This window comes from Lichenostomus cassidix, unplaced genomic scaffold (genome assembly GCF_008360975.1).
Source record: "Lichenostomus cassidix isolate B80296 unplaced genomic scaffold, HeHo_3.0 HiC_scaffold_36, whole genome shotgun sequence".
In the NCBI taxonomy this organism is placed as follows: domain Eukaryota; kingdom Metazoa; phylum Chordata; class Aves; order Passeriformes; family Meliphagidae; genus Lichenostomus; species Lichenostomus cassidix.
The window spans coordinates 107,217-127,825 of record NW_028147270.1 but is presented as its reverse complement, the minus strand read 5'-3'; the positions used below and the strand labels follow the sequence as shown (position 1 = coordinate 127,825).

Sequence of the window (20,609 nt, the reverse complement as noted above, 5' to 3'; positions counted from 1 at the left end):
TAGAAATTTGGGGAAATGGTGGAGAAATTTGGGGAATTTATGGGAAAAATTTGGGGAATTTATGGGAAAAATTTGGGGAATTTATGGGAAAAGTTTGGGGAATTTATGGGAAAAATTTGGGGAATTTATGGTAGAAATTTGGGAAATTGATGGGAAAAATTGGGGGAATTTTTGGGAGAAATTTGGGAAATTTATGGGAGAAATTTGGGGAATTTATGGAGAAATTTGGGGAATTTATGGGAAAAATTTGGGGAATTTATGGGAGAAATTTGGGGAAATGGTGGAGAAATTTGGGAAATTTATGGTAGAAGTTTGGGGAATTTATGGTAGAAATTTGGGGAATTTATGGGAAAAATTTGGGGAATTTATGGGAGAAATTTGGGGAATTTATGGGAAAAGTTTGGGGAATTTATGGGAAAAATTTGGGGAAATTGTGGAGAAATTTGGGGAAATTGTGGAGAAATTTGGGGAATTTATGGGAGAAATTTGGGAAATTTATGGGAAAAATTTGGGGAATTTATGGGAAAAATTTGGGTGAAATTGTGGAGAAATTTGGGAAATTTTGAAAGAAATTTGGGGCAAATTCGGGAAATTTATGGAAGAAATTTGAGGGCAAAACCAGGAAATTTGGGGTGGAAAAGAAGCAAAGATTGGAGGAGGTTTTTGGGACCAAAAAAAATGGATTTTTAGTTAAATAAAATGGATTTTTTTGGTCAATAAAACTGATTTTTGAACCTCCAGCAAATAATTCTCAAAGCCCCAATGACTTCGGGTGGCTCAGATGACGTTTTGGGTGGAAAAATTGGGATTTTTGGGGTAAAAAATGGGAATTTTGGGTTTTTATTGAAGCCTTTAGGACCCTGCGGTATTAGGAGTCAATCAGAGGGGAATTCTGGCAGCTGATTGGCTGCGCTGCCTGTCAATCATCACCCCCAGCGCCGCCATTGGTTGTTACCCCAACCCCGCCTTCCTGCTTTGCTGATTGGATAGTTATGCTCAAATTCTGACCGCTGATTGGTTATCCGCCATGTCAATCATCCTTCCCCGCCTCTCGGTGCGAATCCCGGGCTCTGATTGGTCGATTCTCCCTATACTAACTTTCCCGCCCAAAAATGGCGGCGGCCGAGGCTGTGGCGCTGCTGGACTCGCTGAGGGCTCAGGTCAGACCTTAAAAAACCCCAAAAAACCCTAAAAAACACCCCAAAAACCCCAAAAAAACCCCAAAAATCCTTTCGAAACCCCTAGAAAACCCCCAAAAACCCCAAAAAAAACATTAAAAATGCCCCAAAATGACCCAAAATTGGCGGCGGCAGAGGCTGTGGCGCTGCTGGACTCGCTGAGGGCTCAGGTCAGGAAAACCCCGAAAAAACCCTGAAAAACCCCCAAAAAACCTCCCAAAACCCATAGAAAACCCTTTAAACCCCCTCAAAATCCCTAATAAACCCCTAAAAATCCCTAAAAAACTATCGAAAATGACCCAAAATAGCCCAAAATCGGCGCCCGAGGCTGTGGCGCTGCAGGACTCGCTGAGGGCTCAGGTGAGACCCTAAAAAACCCTAAAAAAAGCCTAAAAAACCCCGAAAAACCTCCCAAAACCCATAGAAAACCCTTCAAACCCCCTCAAAATCCCTAAAAAATCCCCCAAAATCCCTAAAAAACCATCGAAAATAACCCAAAATGACCCAAAACCGGCGGCCGAGGCTGTGGCGCTGCTGGACTCGCTGAGGGCTCAGGTCTGAAAAACCCCCAAAAATCCCTAAAAAAACCCCGAAAAACCTCCGAAAACCCCTAAAAAACCCTTCAAATCCCCCCAAAAACCCTAAAAAATCCCTAAAAAACCCTCGAAAATGACCCAAATTTACCCAAAAACGGCGGCGGAGCTGCTGCGGCGCTGCTGCCCAAAAAAAACCCCTAAAAACCTCCAAAAAACCCCCAAAAACCCCCGAAAATACCGTAAAAAATCCTCCAAAAAACCCCGAAAAAGCCCTATAAAACCCCCAAAAAACATCCGGAAACCCCCCAAAAACCCTAAAAGAACCCGAAAAACCCAAAAAAAACCCCCGAAACTCCCTCAAAAAACCCTAAAAAAACAAACAAAAAAACTAACTCCGAAAAACCCCAAAAATCCCTTAAAAATCTCAAAAAAACCCCTCCGTAAAAAACTCTGAAAAAACCCCCAAGAAACCTCCGAAAAACCAAAAAAACCCTCTGAAAAACCAAAAAAATCTCTTAAAAAACCTCTGGAAAAACTCCCTAAAGAACCCCAAAAAATCCTCCAAAAAACCAAAAAAAAAACTTCCGGAAAACTCCAAAAATCCTCCGAAAAACATCTGAAAACCCCCCAAAAAAATCCCCGAAAAACCTCCGAAAAACCAAAAAAAACTTCCAAAAACCCCCAAAAAACCAACTAACATCTCCGAAATTCTCCCGAAATGGCCCAAAATGGGGTGAAAAATGTGATTTTTGGGGTTTTCCAGGCGGCTGAAGTCACATCGCTCGGCAGGGAGATGCTGAGGAGAGTCAGGGGAGGAAGGCTGGAGACGAGAGAGGTGAGTTTGGGGGAAATTGGGGGATTTTGGGGAAAATTTGGAATATTTGGGGGGATTTTGGGGAATATGGAAATTTGGAGGATTTTGGGGGATTTTGGCCAAATTTTGGAATTTTGGGGATAGTTGGGGAATTTTGAGAGAATTCTTGAGGGTTTTGAGGGAAACGAATTTGGGGATTTAAATTGAGGATTTTGGGGGGGAAATTTAGGGAATTTTGGGGGTGGGATATTTGGGGGGTAGGAGATATTTGGGGTGATTTTGGGGAATTGGAAATCTGAGGATTTGAGTAGATGGGGATATTTGGGGGATTTTGGGAAGTTGAATTTTGGGAATATTTGGGGTATTGAGGGAAATTTGGGGAATTTTGGGAAATTTGAAATGGAATTGGGGATTTTGATGGGATTGAGTACAAATTTTGGGAAATGGGGTTTATGAAATTTTGGGGATATTTGGGGGAATTTTGGGGGGAAATTTGGGGAAATTTAGGGGAATTTTTGTGTTAATTTCAGGTGAATTTTTTCAATTTTTACATCAATTTTTCTCTCTTTTCACCCCAAATTTTTCACCCAAAATTCCACAATTTTTAGGATGAATTTATCTCATTTTTGGGATAAATTTGGGCATTTTGGGTGATTTTTGGGAAGATTTTTTTAGTGATTTTTAGGGGATTTTTGGTGAAATTTTGGGTGAATTTGGGAAATTTTGGGTGAATTTTTTGGTGATTTTTGTAGGAATTTTGGGTGATTTTTGGGGTGATTTTGACGATTTTTTTGGGGGATTTTTGGGTAAATTTGGGCTATTTTTGGGGTGAATTTTTCACTAATCTTTTGGGGATTTTGGGGAAATTTTAGGTGAATTTTTGGGGATTTTTTGGGTGAATTTTTCAGGGTTTTTTTCTGCTATTTTTTTTCGATTTTTGAGTTTATTTTTAGTGCAAATTTTGAGGATTTTTGTCCTAATTTTGTCAATTTTTGTGCCAATTTTTCCCTTTTTTCACCCAAATTTTCCACTCAGAATTTTCCATTTTTTTTTGTGATAAATTTTGTCATTTTTGGGGGAAATTTTGTAACTTTTGGGTAAATTCTTTTTATTTTTATAATTATTTTAGGTTAATTTTCTCAATTTTTACATCAAATTTTCTCTCTTTTCACCCCAAAATTTCCCCTCAAAATCCCAATTTTTTTTCATGCTAAATCCACCGAATTTTAGGGTTAAATTTCCCCATTTTTGGTATAAAATTTCCTATTTTTCAGGGCATTTCTCTGCTCCACCTTCGCTCTCAATCCCTGCTGAGTTACCTGCAGGACTTGACTCTCCTGGTTTCCACCAAAATTCGGGGAAAATCCCTCAAATCCCAAATTTCCACCCAAAATTCCGATTTTCCCACCCAAAATTCCAATTTTTCCGCCCAAAATTCATCATTTTCCACCCAAAATTCTTCAATTTCCAGCAAAAATTCAACTTTTTCCAACCAAAATTCCGATTTTTCCACAGAAAAATCAGAATTTTCCACCCAAAATTCATCAATTTCCAACCAAAAATCAGAATTTTCGACACAAAAATCAAATTTTTCGACCCAAAATTCCAATTTTTCCACCCAAAAATCATCCAGTGGAGCTCTGGAGAGATTGTTGGAGACCAGAGTGGTGAGTTTGGGGAGAATTTGGGGAAAATTTGGGAAATTTTTGGGGTTTTTGGGGAAATATGGGAATTTTTGGTGTTTTTTGGGTGAATTTTTGGGGAAAATTTGGGGTTTTTTGGGGAAAATTTGGGGGTTTTGGGGAAAAATTTGGGGTTTTTTAGTGAATTTTAGGGTTTTTTTGGGGGGAAACTTGGAATTTTTGGGGAATTTTGGGGAAAATTTGGGGTTTTTTGGAGGAAAAATTTGGGTTTTTTGGAGAAATTTTGGGATTTTTGGGCCAATATGGGGGAAATTTGGGGGAAAAGTTGGGAATTTTGGGCGACTTTTTGGGGGAAAATTTGGGGTTTTTTGGGGAAGTTTTGGGGAAAATTTGGGAAATTTGGGGGGAAAATTTGGGTTTTTTTAAGGGGAAAATTTGGGTTTTTGGGGAATTTTGGGAGAAAAATTTGGGAATTTATGATCTTTTTTTGGGTGAATTTTTGGGGTTAAATTTAGGTTTTTTGGGGGAAAATGTGGGAAATTTTGGGATTTTTGGGGTGAATTTTTTTGGGGTTTTCCCCAAACCCCATCCCTTTTCCCTGGCCACGCCCCTTTCCCCAAGCCCCGCCCCTTTTCTCTAAGCCCCGCCCCTTTTCCAGGTGCTGGAGAAGCTCCGCCCCCTGGAGCAGAACCTCAAATACCAACTGGAGAAACTGCTGAGGGCGGCGACTTCCGGTGGGCGTGGTCAGTGCTAGCCCCGCCCCTTTAACACTTTAACCGCCAATCACACACTTCCGGTGGGCGTGGTCAGTGCTAGCCCCGCCCCTTTAACCCTTTAACGGCCTTATTGGTGTGACTGACAGCTGTCAATTAATCAATCAGCCCCGCCCCGTTTAACCCTTTAACTGTCTGTATTCATGTGACTGACAGCTGTCAATCAATCAGCCCCGCCCCCTTTTAACCCTTAAACCTCCTGATAACCTGTCAGCTGTCAATCAACCAATCAGCCCCGCCCCCTTTTAACCCTTTAACTGCCGTGATCGCGTGACTGACAGCTGTCAATCAATCAATCAATCACTCAATCCTCCCCAGGCGCCGCCGAGCCGCTCAGCTATCGCCCCGCCCCTTCCAACATGGCCGCCGCGGTGAGTGGTGGGCGGGGCTAGGGGGATGGGCGGGGCTTGCTTGGTGATGACGTCATACAATCTGGGCGTGGCCAAAAAGGGCGTGGCTTGTGTTTGAATGACGTAATTAGTTCTGGGCGTGGCTTGTATGTTAATGACGTCATCCCTTCTGGGTGTGGCCAGGGTGGGCGTGGCTTGATTCCTAATGACGTCATCCCTCCCCGAGTGGGCGTGGCTTGCGTTTGGAATGACGTCATCCATTCTGAACGTTTAAAAATGGGCGTGGCTTGCCTCTGAATGACGTCATCGGTTCCAAAGTGGGCGTGGCTAACGCGACTCCTCCCCCAGGACTCGGAGGCGGAAGGGGCGGAGTCAGAGCCGGAAGTGGGCGGAGCCAAAGCCCCCGGGCTGGGCGGGGGGAGGAGATACGTCCCGCCCAGGATTGTTCCTGTCATGTGTGGTGAGAAAATGACCCAAAATGTCCCAAATTCAGCCCAAAATTCACTGAATTTCAGCCCAAAAGTTCCCCCAAAAATTCCCCAATTTTAGCCCAAAAATCCCCAAATTTCATCCCAAAATTCACACATTTGCAACCCAAAAAAATCCCCAAAATTCACTGAGTTTTATTCCAAAAATTCCCCAATTTTACACCAAAAGTTCCCCGAAAATTACCAAATTTCACCCCAAAAAATCCTCTAATTTAGCCCAAAAATTCCCCCAAAAATTCTCCAAATTTCACCCAAAAAATCCCCAAAATTCATTCCAAAAATTCCCCAAATTTCACCCCAAAAAGTCCCCAAATTTCACCTCAAAATTCACTGGTTTTTAGCCCAAAAATCCCCCCAAAAAGTCCCCAATTTTAGCCCAAAATTCACTGGATTTTAGCTCAAAGATTCCCCAATTTTAGACCAAAAAATCCCCAATTTCACCCCAAAATTTACTGAATTTCACCCCAAAATTTACTGAATTTCACCCCAAAATTCACTGGATTTCAACCCAAAAATTCCCCAATTTTAGCCCAAAATTTTTTCCTTCCAAACCTCCCAAATTTCCCCAAATTTTCCCAAAATTCCCATTTTTCCCCCAAAATCCTCCCCAAAACTTCCCAAAAATACCATTTTTCCCCCAAAAAATCCCCAAAAAATCCCTTTTTCCCCCAAAAATTCCCATTTTTCCCCCAAACCTCCCCAAATTTTCCCCAAAATCCCCAATTAACCCCAAATCTCCTAAAATTTTGGTTTTTTTCCCAGATTTCCCCAATCCTGAGGACAAATCCAAGGATTCTCTTCGCCGCAGAGCTCTGAGCAGCTCCGTGCTGAGAGAGCTCAGGGAGGAGCTGGGGGAGGAGCCCCGGGAGGAGGGGGAGGGGCTCTTCCCAAAATCCAGAGAGGAGATTGACAGGTGAGAATTTGGGGAATTTTTGGGAATTTTTTGGGATTTTTTTCGATTTTTTTTGAATTTTTAATGATTTTTTTTCGATTTTTTCCGAATTTTTTTCGAATTTTTTCCGATTTTTTTCTGATTTTTTTCTGGATTTTTTTCACAATTTTTGGGATTTTTGTTGAGTTTTTGGGTGTTGGAGGAATTTCGGAATTTGGGGAATTTTTTGGGTATTTTTGGGAATTTTTTTGGATTTTTTTGGGATTTTTTGGGAATTTTTTTGGGATTTTTTGGGGAATTTTTCCGATTTTTTTTTCCGATTTTTTTCCGATTTTTCTCAATTTTTGTTCAATTTTTTTTCGGTTTTTTTCGGCTTTTTTTTGGCGATTTTCCTGCAGATTTTTGGGATTTTTTTGGGATTTTGGGATGTTGAAAAATCTGGGAAATTTTGGGAATTTTTTCTGAATTTTTCTGGAATTTTTTGGGATTTTTTTTTGATTTTTTTGTATTTTGTATTTTGGCTAATTTTTGGCTGATTTTTGGGCTGAATTTTGGGTAATTTTGGGCTAAATTTTGGGTGATTTTGGGGTAATTTTTGGCCGATTTTTGACTGAATTTTGGGCTAAATTTTGGGCGATTTTTTTGGTAATTTTTGGTCAATTTTTGGGTAATTTTTGCCCATTTTCAGCTGAATTTTTGGGTGAATTTGGGGTTATTTTGGGTCCATTTTTGGCTGAATTTTGGGTAATTTTTGGCTCATTTCTGGCCGAATTTTGGCTGATTTTCGGGTGATTTTTGGGTAATTTTTAGCTGATTTTTGGGTGATTTTTGGCTGTTTGGGTTTTGTTTTTGTGTTTTGTTTTTGGTTTTTGGTTTTGGTGATTTTTGGTGATTTTGGTCGATTTTTGGGTGATTTTCAGGCTGAATTTTGGGTCACTTTTGGCTGAATTGGGTGATTTTAGGTCAATTTTTGTCCATTTTTGGCTGAATTTTGCTCCATTTTGGCTGATTTTGGGCTGAATTTTTGGCTGAATTTTGGGTAACTTTGGGCTAAATTTTGGCTGATTTTTGTGTGATTTTTGTGTGATTTTTGGCTGAATTTTTGGGTATTTTTGGGCTAAATTTTGGGCTAAATTCTGCCGATTTTCTCTCTCCACTAGGCGGCGCTATGAGGAGTCGATGCTGCAGCGCCTTGGCGCCCCCTGGCGGCCGAAGCGCAAAAAGGGGGCGTGGCCTGGCATGGGTGACGTCACCAACTTCGGGGCGTTCCCTGCCCTGCTGGCAGCCAATCAGGTGAGAGGGGCGGGGCTTGGGGGGAATGGGGGAAATTGGGGAAAAAATTGGGAAATTTTGCAGAAAAAATAAGGAAATTTGGGGGAAAAATTGGGAAAATTTTGGGAAAAAATGGGGAATTTTGGGGGAAATTGCAGGAAAATTGGGGAAATTTAGGAAAAAATGGAAAAATTTGGGGAAATTTTGGGGAAAAATCAGGAAAATTTGGGGGAAAATAGGGAAAAAAATTTGGGTAAAATGGGGAAAAGTGTATTGAAAATATTAGGAAATAATTGGGAAAAATGGAGAATATTTGGGGAAAAATTGAGGAAAAATTGGGAAAAAAAAATTTTTTAAGGAAAAAAGGGGAAAATGGAGAGAAAATTATGAAAATTTGGGGGAAAATGGAAAAATTTGGAATAAAATAAAAAATTTTAGGGGGAGAATGGGGGGAAAATTTGGGCAAAATGGGGAAAAAATGGGGAAAAATTGGGGAAAAAAATTCATGGAATAATGGGAAAAAATAGGAGAAAAAATTATGGGAAAATGGGGAAAAATGTGGGAAAAATGGGGAAATTCAGAGAGAAGAATTGGGGAAAAATCAGGAAAATAAGTGAAAAAAATTGGGAAAGAATTGGGAAAAAATTAGAATAAAAATCTGGAAAAATTCGGAAAAAATTGAGAAATAATTGGGGAAAAATTGGGAAAAAATGAGAAGAAAAATTGGGAAAAATTAATAAAAAAATGAGAATTAATTTGGGAAAAATTGGTAAAAAAGGAGAAGAAAAATTGGGAAAATTTGGGGGAAAATAGAAAAACAATTTCAGGAAAAATTGGGGAAAAATTGGGAAAATTTGGGGGAAAAATGGGGAAATTCAGGATGAAAATGAGGAATAAAATTTGGGATAAAACTGAAGAAATTTGGGGGAAATTTGGGAAATTTTGGTTTTTTTTTTTCTCTCAGGAATCTTCGGAGATTCCGAAGAAAAAGAGGAAAAAAGGGAAAATTGGGAAAAAGAAAGGGAAGAGAGGTGAGTTGGGAAAAAATCCAAAAAAACCCAAAAAATTAATTTTTTAGGAAGAAAAAAAATCCAAAAAATTTTTAAAAAATAAATTTCCAATGAGAAAAACCCAAAAAACCCAAAAACCCCCAAAATTAGTGAAAAAAATCCCCAAAAAATTAGTAAAAAAAACCCCAAAAAATGAGGAAAAATCCCCAAAAAGTCTCACAAAATTAATTTCGGATAAGAAAAACCCAAAAACCCTAAAGTTAGTAAATTTCACCCCAAAAAAGCCCAAAACCAGTTAGAAAAATTCCCAAAAAAATGCCCAAAAAAATAGAGAAAAATCCCCAAAAAAATCCCAAAAAATAAAGAAAAAATCCCCAAAAAATCCCCAAAAATTAGAAAAAAAATCTCCCAAAAAAATCCCAAAAAATGAAGAAAAACCCAAAAACCCCAAAATCCCCAAATTTCACCCCAAAAAGCCCAAAATCATTACAAAAAATCCCCAAAATTAGGAGAAATCCCCCAAAAAATCCCCAAAAAATCCCCAAAAATTTAAGAAAAATTCCCAAAAATAAAAAAAAAATTCGGAAAAATTCCAAAAAAATCCCCCAAAAATTAATTTCCATTTAGAAAAACCCAAAAAACCCCAAATCAGTAAATTTCACCCCAAAAACCAGTCAGAAAAAAACCCAAAAAATTAGTAAAAATTTTAAGAAAAATTCAAAAAAATTAAGAAAAATCTGAAAAAATTCCCAAAAAATCAAGAAAAATTCCCCCAAAAATCCCAAAAAAAAAAAAAAATCCCAAAAAAATCCCCCAAAATTGGAAAAAAATCTCCCAAAAAAATCCCAAAAACCCCAAAATCCCCAAATTTCACCCCAAAACACCCAAAACCTTTAGAAAAAAAGCCCCAAAATTAGGAGAAATCCCCCAAAAAATTCCCAAAAAATTTCCAAAAATTTAAGAAAAATCCCAAAAAAAATCCCAAAAAATCAAGAAAAAATCCCCAAAAAATCCCCAAAAATTGGAAAAATTTGGAAAAACCCAAAAACCCCAAAATCCCCAAATTTCACCCCAAAAATCCCCATTTTTCGTCTCCCCACAGGGTTTCGCCGTCGCCGCTGAAGATCCAATGGAAAATCTCCCATTTGGGCTCATTTGCATATCGTTTGCATCTCATTTGCATAAGGAAAGGGTGATTGTATCGAGTGGGCGTGGCCGGACTAATTTGCATAAATTTGCATCTAATTTGTGTTGTTTTGGTTTTATTTTTGGGGTTTTTGTTGAATAAAAATAAAGTTTTTTCCCAACCTCATTTGCATAAATTTGCATCTAATTTGCATACGACGATTTTCACCGTGTCTTTGAGCGCCTCATTTGCATAAATTTGAATGTTAGAAAAACAAACAAAAGCAAATTTTTATTTTGCTTTTTTTAAAATTTTTTCTCTTTTTAATCTTCTGTATTTATTTTCCACCTCATTTGCATAAATTTGAAAGAGGAAAAAAAATCACGATAAAGCTAACTCTGAATTTTTGGTATTTATTTTCCACCTCATTTGCATAAATTTACATACAACAGAGTCTTCAAGTCTTTCAAACACCATTTCAAAGCATCTCATTTGCATATATTTACATATTAATGACGCCAAAACTCCCAAAAAAGTCTCAGTTCATTACCAAATCCTTTGCATTTTTGACGCTCATTTGCATAAATTTGCATATTAATGAGGTGTGTGGCGTAGCTCAGGATCTCCCCCATCACCTTCTTGCCCCTCATTAGCATATATTTGCATATTGATAATTAGGGTGTGGCCACCCAACCGCCCCTTACATCCCTGCAGTGCTTTAATTACAAACTCATTTGCATAAATTTGCATACATTTGCATGCGGTCCAGCCAGCCAACCTAAACCTCTCATTAGTGTTTTAATTGCGACCTCATTTGCATAATGAGGTGTAGCGACCCAACTCTTCCCTCGTCTGCATGAATTTGAATTGCGAACGTATTCCTCATTTGCATAAATTTGCATTTATTAGCATAAATAATTCGGAAATTTGCATTCTGTGGCTCAGAAGAGCTTCCTGACTCTTCCTGCCACCTCCTAACTCCTTCCAACGCCTTAATTGCCAAATTAATCACCAATCAATTTGCATAAATTTACATAAATTTGCATAAATCCGCAAATTTGCATATTTGTGATGGCAGAGGCCATGCCTGATCGTTCCCCATCACCTCCAAACCTCATTAAATGCCTTAATTGCCAAATTATTCGCATATCACCTCACACCTTGTTTGCATAAATTTTCATAAATTTTCATAAATTTGCATAAATTTGCATAAATCCGCTAATTTGCATGCTAATGCCTTTAGAGGGCATTCCTGACTTTTCCGACCACCTCCAAACTCCATCAAATACACTAATTGCCAATTTATTTACCAATCAACTTTGTCCCTCATTTGCATACATTTGCATAAATCCGCAAATTTGCATATTTGTGACGTCAGAGGCCATTTCTGATCGTTTCCCCATCACCTTGAAAACCTCATTAAATGCCTTAATTGCCAAATTATTCGCATATCAACTCTTACCTCATTTGCATAAATTTACATAAATTTGCATAAATTTGCATAAATCCGCTGATTTGCATATTTGTGATGTCAGAGGCCTTTCCTGACCTTCCTAATCACCTCCAAAACCTAATTAAATGCCTTAATTGCCAAATATTTCACCTATCAATTAGTGTCCTGTTTGCATATGTTTGCATAGATTTGCCTAGATTTGCATAGATTTGCATAAATTTGCATATTGATGACGTCAGAGGCGGCTCCTGGCCCCGCCCGCCACCACGAGGGTCTCTCCAGCCACGAAGGAGCTTTTTGGGGAAACTAAAAATAGCACAGCCTGGGCGACGTCATCCGGAGAGCCCAGCCTGGGAGTTTGGGGAGAAAAACGGGAAATTTGGTAAAAATGGGGAAAAATTGGGAAAATTGGGGAAAAAATTGGGGAAAAAATGGGGGAAAATTGGGAAAAAATGGGAGAAAAAATTGACAAAAATGGGGAAAAATGGTAAAAAATGGGGAAATTTGGGGAAAAATTTGAGAAATTTGCAGGAAATTGGGGAGAAAATGGGAAGAAAAATGGGGAAAAAATGGGGAAAAAATGGGAAAAATGGGGGAAAATGGGCAGAAATGGGGAAAATATTAGGAAAAAATGGGGAAAAATTGGAAAAAATGGGGAAAATGGGGAAATTTGGGGGAAAAATTCGAGAAAATTGGGGGAAATTAGGGAGAAAATGGGGAAAAAATGGAAAAAAATGAGGAAAAAATGAGGAAAAAATGGGAAAAAATGGGGAAAAATGGGAAGAAATTGGGAAAAATGGGGGAAAATTGGGGAAAAATGGGTCAAACTGGTTTCTACTGGTTTATACTGGTCCAAACTGGTTTCTCACCTTTCAGCTCCCAGAGCTTCCAATGCTTTTTCCTGCACTGCTTTGTCCTTCCAGAGCTGCAGGAGAAAAACCAGGAAAAACCAGTAAAAAACCAGGAAAAACCAGTAAAAAACCAGGAAAAACCAGTAAAAACCAGTATAAACCAGTAAAAACCAGTAACCCCATTTTTTCCCAATTTTTTCCCATTTTTTCCACATTTTTTCCCATTTATTTCCCATTTTTTTCCAATTTTTTCCCATTTTTTTCGTATTTTTTTCATTTTTTTCCCCATTTTTTTCCATTTTTTCCCCACTTTTCCCCTCCCAGTCCATCCCAGTTCCCTCCCAGTCCAAACCAGTATAAACCAGTAACCCGAATCCCATTTTTCCCCATTTTTAACCCTTTCCTCCCCATATTTCCCCATTTTTTCACTGATTTTCCCCATTATTTCTCCATTTCTCCCCATTTTTTCCCCTCCCAGTCCAAACCAGTCCCATCCCAGTTCCCTCCCAGTCCCTCCCAGTATAAACCAGTAACCCCAAACCCCATTTTCCAATTTTCCCCATTTTTAACCCTTTCTTTCCCATATTTCCCCCATTTTTCGCTCTATTTTCCCCATTTTTTCACTGATTTTCCCCATTTTTTCCCCATTTTCTCCCCATTTTTTCCCCTCCCAGTCCAAACCAGTACAAACCAGTACAAACCAGTACAAACCAGTCCCCCCCCGGGTCTCACCGCGGCGCTGAAGTCGGTCCTGACCAATCCCGGCGCGACGCCGTTGACGCGAATCCCCCTCGGCAGCAACTCAGGGGTTAAAACTTTCACCAAGCCCAGCAGGGCGGATTTGCTCACCGAGTAGGGGCCCAGGCCCTGTGACGTCATCGGGACACGCCCACCTCATTAGCATAACATCAGCATAACAAAAAAACCCAAAAAATGGGGAAAAAACAAAAAAAAACCCAAAAAAATCGACTAAAAATTGAGTGAAAAAGGCTAAAAAAATCAAAAAAATCCCCTAAAAAATCCCCAAAAGTTAAGTGAAAAAACTCCAAAAAAATCCCCAAAAAATCCCTCAAAGTTGAGAGAGAAAAGTCAAAAAAATCCCCCAAAAAAGCCAAAAAAAATTTGAGTGAAAAAGTAAAAAAAAAATCCCGAAAAAATCCCCAAAAAATACGGAAAAAACAAAAAAAAAACCCCAAAAAAATCGCCAAAAAAATGAGTGAAAAAGTGCAAAAAATACCTAAAAACCCAAAAAAAAAATCCCAAAGAAATTGAGGGAAAAAAATCCCAAAAAAATTCTCAAAAAATTGAGTGAAAAAAGTCCAAAAAATCCCCAAAAAATCCCCTAAAAAATCCCAAAAAGACCCCAAAAAAATCCCCCAAAAATGAGTGAAAAAGTAAAAAAAAAATCCCCAAAAAATCCCCCCCAAAAAATAGGGAAAAAACAAAAAAAAAAACCCAAAAAAATCCCCAAAAAATTGAGTGAAAAAGGTCCAAAAAATCCCAAAAAAATCAGCAAAATTTCCCCAAAAAATCCCCAAAAAATCAAAAAAATTTCCCCCCAAAAAATAAGGAAAAAAACCTGAAAAAAGTCCCCCAAAAATTGACTGAAAAAGTGCGAAAAAAATCACAAAAAATCCCCCCAAAAATACCAAAATGTCCCAAAAAATAAAGAAAACTCCCCCCCAAAAAAATAAGGGAAAAAACAGAAAAAATTCCCTAAAAAAACCCAAAAAAATTGAGTGAAAAAGGTGCAAAAAACGTCCAAAAATCCCCAAAAAAATCCCAAACAAATCCCCCAAAAATCCCAAAACATTCCCCAAAAAATTTAAATGAAAAAATGTTGAGAAAAATCCCCAAAAAATTAAGTGAAAAAGTAAAAAAAAAAAAATCCCGAAAAAGTCCCCAAAAAAGAAAGAAAATTTCCCCCAAAATAAACCAAAAAATAAGGAAAAAACCTCCAAAAAATCCCCCAAAAAATAAAAAACAAATTCAGTGAAAAAGTCCAAAAAATCCCCAAAAAAATCCCCAAAAAATCCCCAAAAAATAAAGACAATTCCCCCAAGAAAACCCCAAATTTTCCCAAATTTCCCAATTTTTCCCCCAAATTTTCCATTATTTTTCCCATTTTTTCTCCCCAATTCTCATCTCTCACCGCCATTGGCTGATATCCGGCGATGGATGACGTCAGCACGATGGCTCCGCCCCTGAAAAGGGGGCGTGGCTTAGCCCTGACCACGCCCAGATTACCCACAAACCCCATTTCCGGTTTGGGATATCACTTCCGGTACTAGCCACGCCCCCTTCCGGGTTAATGATGCAACTTCCTGTACAATTCACATCACTTCCGGTGGAAACCACGCCCCTTTGGGGGCAATAAGACCCACTTCCGGTGCGATTTGCATCACTTCCGGTTCAAGCCGCGCCTCTTCCGGTTCCCAAATGTCAAAATTCCCCAAAATTCTCCCAAAATTTCTTACAAAATTTCCCAAATTTTTCCCAAATTTCACCCAAAAATTCCCCAAAATTTCCCTCAAATTCCCAAAACTTCCCCCAAATTCTCCCAAATTTCCCCAAAAATCCCCCAAAATTCCCAAATTTTCCCGAATTTTCCAGGCCACGCCCCTTCCCACGAAGCCACGCCCCTCCCTGGCTCCCCCCAAAATTCTCCAAAATTCCCCAAAATTCCCCCAAATTTCCCCCAAAATATCTCAAATTTCCCCAAAAAAACCCCAAATTCTCCCAAATTTCCCACAAAATTCCCCAAAATTCCCCCAAAATTTTCCCAAATCTCCCCAAAATTCCCCCAAAACTCCAAATTTCCCAAAATCCATTTCAAATTCCCCAAAATTTCCCCAAAATTTTCCCAAATTTCCCACAAAATTCCCCAAAAATTCCCCAAAATTTCCCCAAAATTTCCCCCAAAATTCCCAAATCCTCCCACATTTCCCACAAATTCCCCCAAAATTCCCTCAAAAATCCCCAAAAATCCCCACATTTCCTTAGCCACGCCCCTTTCCCGTGAAGCCACGCCCCTTTCCCCTTAGCCCCGCCCCTTTCCTTAGCCCCGCCCCCTCACCCTCTCCTCTCCATCAGAGGCACAACCAGCCGAACCAACATGGCCGCCGAGGTGACGTTCACCTGGAACACCTGCGTGACGTCATCGAGGGGGCGTGGTCAGCGCCGGAGGGGCGGGGCTGGAGGGGTGACGTCATTGGGGGCGGGGCTTGTGGCTATGACGTCATTTCGGGGGAATTTTGGGGTTTTTCAGGGAGAATTTTGGAGTTTTTTTGGGTGAATTTTGGAGGTTTTTTTGGGTGAATTTTGGGGATTTTTTTGGGTGAATTTTGGAGTTTTTTTGGGGGAATTTTGGAGGTTTTTTTGGGTGAATTTCGGAGTTTTTTTGGGTGAATTTTGGAGTTTTTTTGGGGGAATTTTGGAGGTTTTTTGGGTGAATTTTGGAGGTTTTTTTGGGTGAATTTTGGAGGTTTTTTGGGTGAATTTTGGGACTTTTTGGGTGAATTTTGGAGTTTTTTTGGGTGAATTTTGGAGGTTTTTTGGGTGAATTTTGGAGTTTTTTTGGGTGAATTTTGGAGGTTTTTTTGGGTGAATTTTGGAGTTTTTTGGGTGAATTTTGGAGGTTTTTTTGGGTGAATTTTGGAGTTTTTTTGGGTGAATTTTGGAGTTTTTTTGGGTGAATTTTGGGTTTTTGTTTTGGGTTTTTTTTTGGGTTTTTGGTGAATTTTGGGGTTTTGGGTGAATTTTGTTTTGGGTGTTGGAGTTTTGGGATTGGGTTTGGGGTTTTGGGTGAATTTTGGAGGTTTGGGGAATTGAGTTTGGGTGAATTTGAGTTTCTTGGGAATTTTGGGACTTTTTGGGTGAATTTTGGAGTTTTTTTGGGTGAATTTTGGAGGTTTTTTGGGGGAATTTTGGAGGTTTTTTTGGGTGAATTTTGGAGGTTTTTTGGGGGAATTTTGGAGGTTTTTTTGGGTGAATTTTGGAGTTTTTTTGGGTGAATTTTGGGGATTTTTTGGGTGAATTTTGGGGATTTTTTTGGGTGAATTTCGGAGTTTTTTTGGGTGAATTTTGGAGGTTTTTTTGGGTGAATTTTGGAGTTTTTTTGGTGAATTTTGGGTTTTTCAGGGAGAATTTTGGAGTTTTTTTGGGTGAATTTTGGAGGTTTTTTTGGGTGAATTTTGGGACTTTTTGGGTGAATTTTGGAGTTTTTTTGGGTGAATTTTGGAGTTTTTTTGGGTGAATTTTGGAGTTTTTTTGGGTGAATTTTGGAGTTTTTTTGGGTGAATTTTGGAGGTTTTTTTGGGTGAATTTTGGAGGTTTTTTTGGGTGAATTTTGGAGTATTTTTGGGTGAATTTTGGAGTTTTTTTGGTGAATTTTGGAGTTTTTTTTGGGTGAATTTGGGGGGTTTTTTGGGTGAATTTCGGAATTTTTTTTGGGTGAATTTTGGGACTTTTCGGGATTTTCAGGAAGTATTTTTTTTGGTGACGTTTTCGGGTGATTTGTGATTTTTTCAGCCGAATTTTGGGGTTTTTTAGGGTTTTCGGTGGTCGATTTTCGTGATTCTCGGGGGATTTTTTTGGGGGAAAATTTTGGAAATTTTGGGAAAAATTTCGGTTTTTTGGGGTTTTTTTCGAGGAGAATTTGGAGTTCTTTGGGTTTTTCCGATCGATTTCTGCGATTTTTGGGGAGAATTTTGGGTGAATTGTGGAGTTTTTTTGGGGGGTGGGCGTGGCCCGGTGGGCGTGGCCGAGGTGGGCGTGGCCTGACCTTGTCCCACACCGATTGGTCGGCGTCGAGGGCGGAGCCAAAGTGAGGATTGACGGCGGCGTTGGAAACCAGGATGTCGACGGCGCCGAAGGTGCGCAAAGCCTGACGGGAAATTCCCCAAATTTACACCCAAAATTCCCGAAATTTCCACCCGAAATCATCGAATCTCAAAAATTTTGGGATTTTACCCCAAATTTCTGAAGTTTCCCAGCGAAAATCCGAATTTTCACACCCAAAATTCCCATTTTTTACCCCAAAATTCCCAAGATTTCCACCCAAAATTCCCACTTTTCACCCCAAAAATTCCCGAAATTTCGAACCCAAAATTTCCAGATTTTGACCCAAAATTTCCGCAAAAAAAATCCCAAAATTCCCACGCAAAATTTTCCCTAAAATCCTCATATTTTCACTCAAAATTCCCACTTTTTACCCCAAAATTCACACCTGAAATTCCCAAAATTTCCACCCGAAATCATCAAATTTCAAAAATTTTGGGATTTTACCCCAAATTTCTGAAGTTTCCCAGCGAAAATCCGAATTTTCACACCCAAAATTCCCATTTTTCACCCCAAAATTCCCAAATTTTCCCACTTTTCACCCCAAAATTCCTGAAATTTCAACCCAAATTCCCAAAATTTCCACCTGAAATTCCTGAATTCCCAAAATTTCCGGATTTTACCCCAAATTTCTGAAGTTTCCCGGCAAAAATCACCCAAAATTCCCACTTTTCACCCCAAAAAAAAATCCCAAAAAAATGTCATTAAAAAAATCCCAAAAAACAATTTAAAAAATCCCAAAAAATCCCAAAAAATTCCAAAAAAATCCAAAAAAATCCCCAAAATTCCACCTTTCCCAAAAAATCCCAAAAATCCCAAAAAATCCCCAAATTTCCCCAAATTTCCCAAAATTTCCCCAAATTCTCTCTCTCACCTCCTTCACCATCTCCTCGCGGCTCTTCGCGTCTCCCACGTGACACGTTGTGCCGCTCACCTGCAGGCCACGCCCCCCCGGGGCGGGAGAACCAATCAGAGAGCAGTTCCGCTGAAAACCCCGCCCACTTCCGGTAAAACCCACCTCACTTCCGGCGTAAGCCCCGCCTACTTCCGGTTAGCCTTTAAAACCCGTGTTTTGAAAAATCCCAAAATTCCAAAAAAATCTCCCAAAATCCCCAAATTACAAAAAAAATTCCCCAAATTCTCCTAATTTCTCCCAAAAAATCCCCAAATTTCCCCAAAAAACCCCAAATTCTCCCAAATTCCCTCAAAAATCCCCAAATTTCACCCCAAAATCCACACTTTTCCCCAAAATTTCCCCAAATTTTCTAAAATTTCAAAAAAAATCCCCAAATTTCCCCAAATTTCCCCAAATTCTCCCAAATTTGCCCCAAATTTGCCCCAAAAATCCCCAAATTTGCCCCAAATTTGCCCAAATTCCTGCAAATTTTCCCCAATTTTCCCGAAATTTCCTCCAAAATCCCCAAATTTTCCCAAAAAAATCCCCAAATTTCCCCAAAATATCCCCAAATTCTCCCAAAATCCCCCAAATTTCACCCAAATTTTCCCCAAAAGTCCCCAAATTTCCCCCAAAAATTCCCCAAAATCCCCCAAATTTCTCCAAATTTCAAAATCAATTCCTAATTTTCAAAATCTCTAAATTCCCCAAATTCCAAATTCCAAAAATTCCCCAAATTTCCCCAAATTCCCCGAAATTCCCCAAATTCCACCCAAATTTCCCCCAAAAAATCCCCAAAAATCCTCAAAAATTCCCAAAAAATCCCCAAATTTTCCCCAAATTCCCCCAAATTCTCCCAAATTTTCCCCAAAATCCCCAAAATTCCCCCAAAATTCACCCAAAAAATCCCAAAAATTCCCCAATTTTCCCCCCAAAATCCCCAAAATTCACCAAAAAATCCTCAATTTTTCCCAAAAAATCCCAAAAATCCCCAAATTTCCCCAAATTCTCCCCAAAATTTCCCCAACTCTCACCTGCAGCCCTTTCCCCCTCAGCAGCTGCACAGCTTTTTGGACATTTTGGGATTTTCGGGAACTGAGGAACACCTGAGCTCCGGCGGCTCCAAGGGCTTCTGACACTGCCAGACCGATCCTGGGAATTTGGGGAAATTTGGGAAATTTTGGGGAATTTTTGGGATTTTTTGGGAAATTTTTGGGGAATTTTTTGGAATTTCTCCGATTTTTTTTCGATTTTTTTTTCCAATTTTTAAAAAATTTTTTCCAATTTCTTTCGATTTTTTCGATTTTCTTCAGATTTAAAAAAAAAAAATTCGGATTTTTTTCGATTTTTTTCGAAATTTTTTTCGATTTTTTTCGATTTTTTTTCGATTTTTTTCGAATTTTTTTTCGATTTTTTTCGAATTATTTTTAGGATTTTTTTTTAAGATTTTTTTTCCAATTATTTTTCGATTTTTTTAAAAAAATTTTTTCCGATTTTTTCCGATTTTTTGGGGATTTTTTTCCGGGATTTTTTCCCCTAAATCCCCAAATTTCCGGTAAAAATCCTGATAAATTTTCGCTATTTTTTGGGCTAAATTTGGGTATTTTTTGGAGTAAATTTCGCTATTTATTAGGTAAATTTCGCTATTTTTTGGGTTAAATTTCGCTATCTTTTTGGGGCTAAATTCGGGACATTTCTGGGCGAATTTCGGGGCGAAAATTCTGATTTTTTGGGGTAAATTCGTCTGACTTTTTCTGGGATTTTTTCCCCTTTAATTCCCAAAACTTCCTGTAAAAATTCTGGTAAATTTCGGGATTTTTTTTGGCTAAATTTCGCTATTTTTGGGGCTAAATTTGGTCACTTTAAGAGTGAATTTCGGAGAAAAAATGCGATTTTTTCCGGAATTTTTTCGGAATTTTTGTGGATTTTTTTCCCCCTTTAATCCCCAAATTTCCTGTAAAAATCCTGATAAATTTTCGCAATTTTTGGGGCTAAATTTGGGTATTTTTTGGCGTAAATTTCGCTATTTATTAGGTAAATTTCGCTATTTTTTGGGGGCTAAATTCGGCCAATTTCAGGGCGAATTTCGGGGCGAAAATTGCGGATTTTTTCGGGATTTTTTGGGGTAAATTCGGCGGATTTTTCCCGGGATTTTTAACCCTTTAATCCCCAACCTCCCGCTACAAATCCTGCTCAATTCCAGGCGGTCTTTGGGTTAAATTTCGCGATTTTTTTTGGGCTAAAATTGGGGATTTTCGGCCAATTCCTGCTCACTCACCCCGCCGTCCCCGCCGTCACCAAAGCCACTTTCCCTTCCAGAACTCTCGCGCTGCTCATCGCCGATTTTCCCCCAAATTTCCCCCAAAATTTCCCCGAAAATGATCCCAAAATTGACCTTCCGGGGATCGCCGGGCGGAACATCGAACTGGGAGGAACTGGTTTGTACTGGGAGGAGAGTTTGGGGTCAGGGGGAGGAGTTTTGGGGGTCA

General features: G+C 39.1%; 2 protein-coding genes across 5 annotated transcripts; one reads left to right on the top strand and one right to left on the bottom strand.

The window, feature by feature from the left end:
- Positions 1-1,084: 1,084 nt before the first annotated feature.
- NGDN (neuroguidin) lies at positions 1,085-10,150 on the top strand. Of its 4 annotated transcripts, none has more exons than XM_085044557.1 (10): positions 1,085-1,160; positions 2,478-2,549; positions 3,803-4,195; positions 4,830-4,905; positions 5,263-5,315; positions 5,643-5,754; positions 6,545-6,695; positions 7,835-7,967; positions 8,911-8,977; positions 10,059-10,150. In XM_085044557.1, the coding sequence occupies exons 1-10, from the start codon at positions 1,113-1,115 to the stop codon at positions 10,076-10,078; spliced, it is 1,125 nt and encodes a 374-aa protein (XP_084900683.1). In that variant the 5' UTR covers positions 1,085-1,112; the 3' UTR covers positions 10,079-10,150. The 4 variants fall into 4 exon arrangements, with proteins under 4 accessions (XP_084900683.1, XP_084900682.1, XP_084900685.1 ...); XM_085044556.1 differs by having other exon boundaries at positions 4,830-4,914; XM_085044559.1 differs by lacking the exon at positions 3,803-4,195.
- A 1,542-nt stretch (positions 10,151-11,692) lies between these two features.
- Positions 11,693-20,609, bottom strand: DHRS1 (dehydrogenase/reductase 1). Its single transcript, XM_085044561.1, has 9 exons — positions 20,399-20,609; positions 19,155-19,272; positions 18,100-18,159; positions 17,170-17,271; positions 15,463-15,533; positions 14,539-14,590; positions 13,119-13,253; positions 12,405-12,460; positions 11,693-11,885 (listed from the first exon to the last, which is right to left on the bottom strand). Exons 1-9 carry the CDS (start codon positions 20,539-20,541, stop codon positions 11,771-11,773), a joined length of 852 nt encoding a protein of 283 aa, XP_084900687.1. The 5' UTR covers positions 20,542-20,609; the 3' UTR covers positions 11,693-11,770.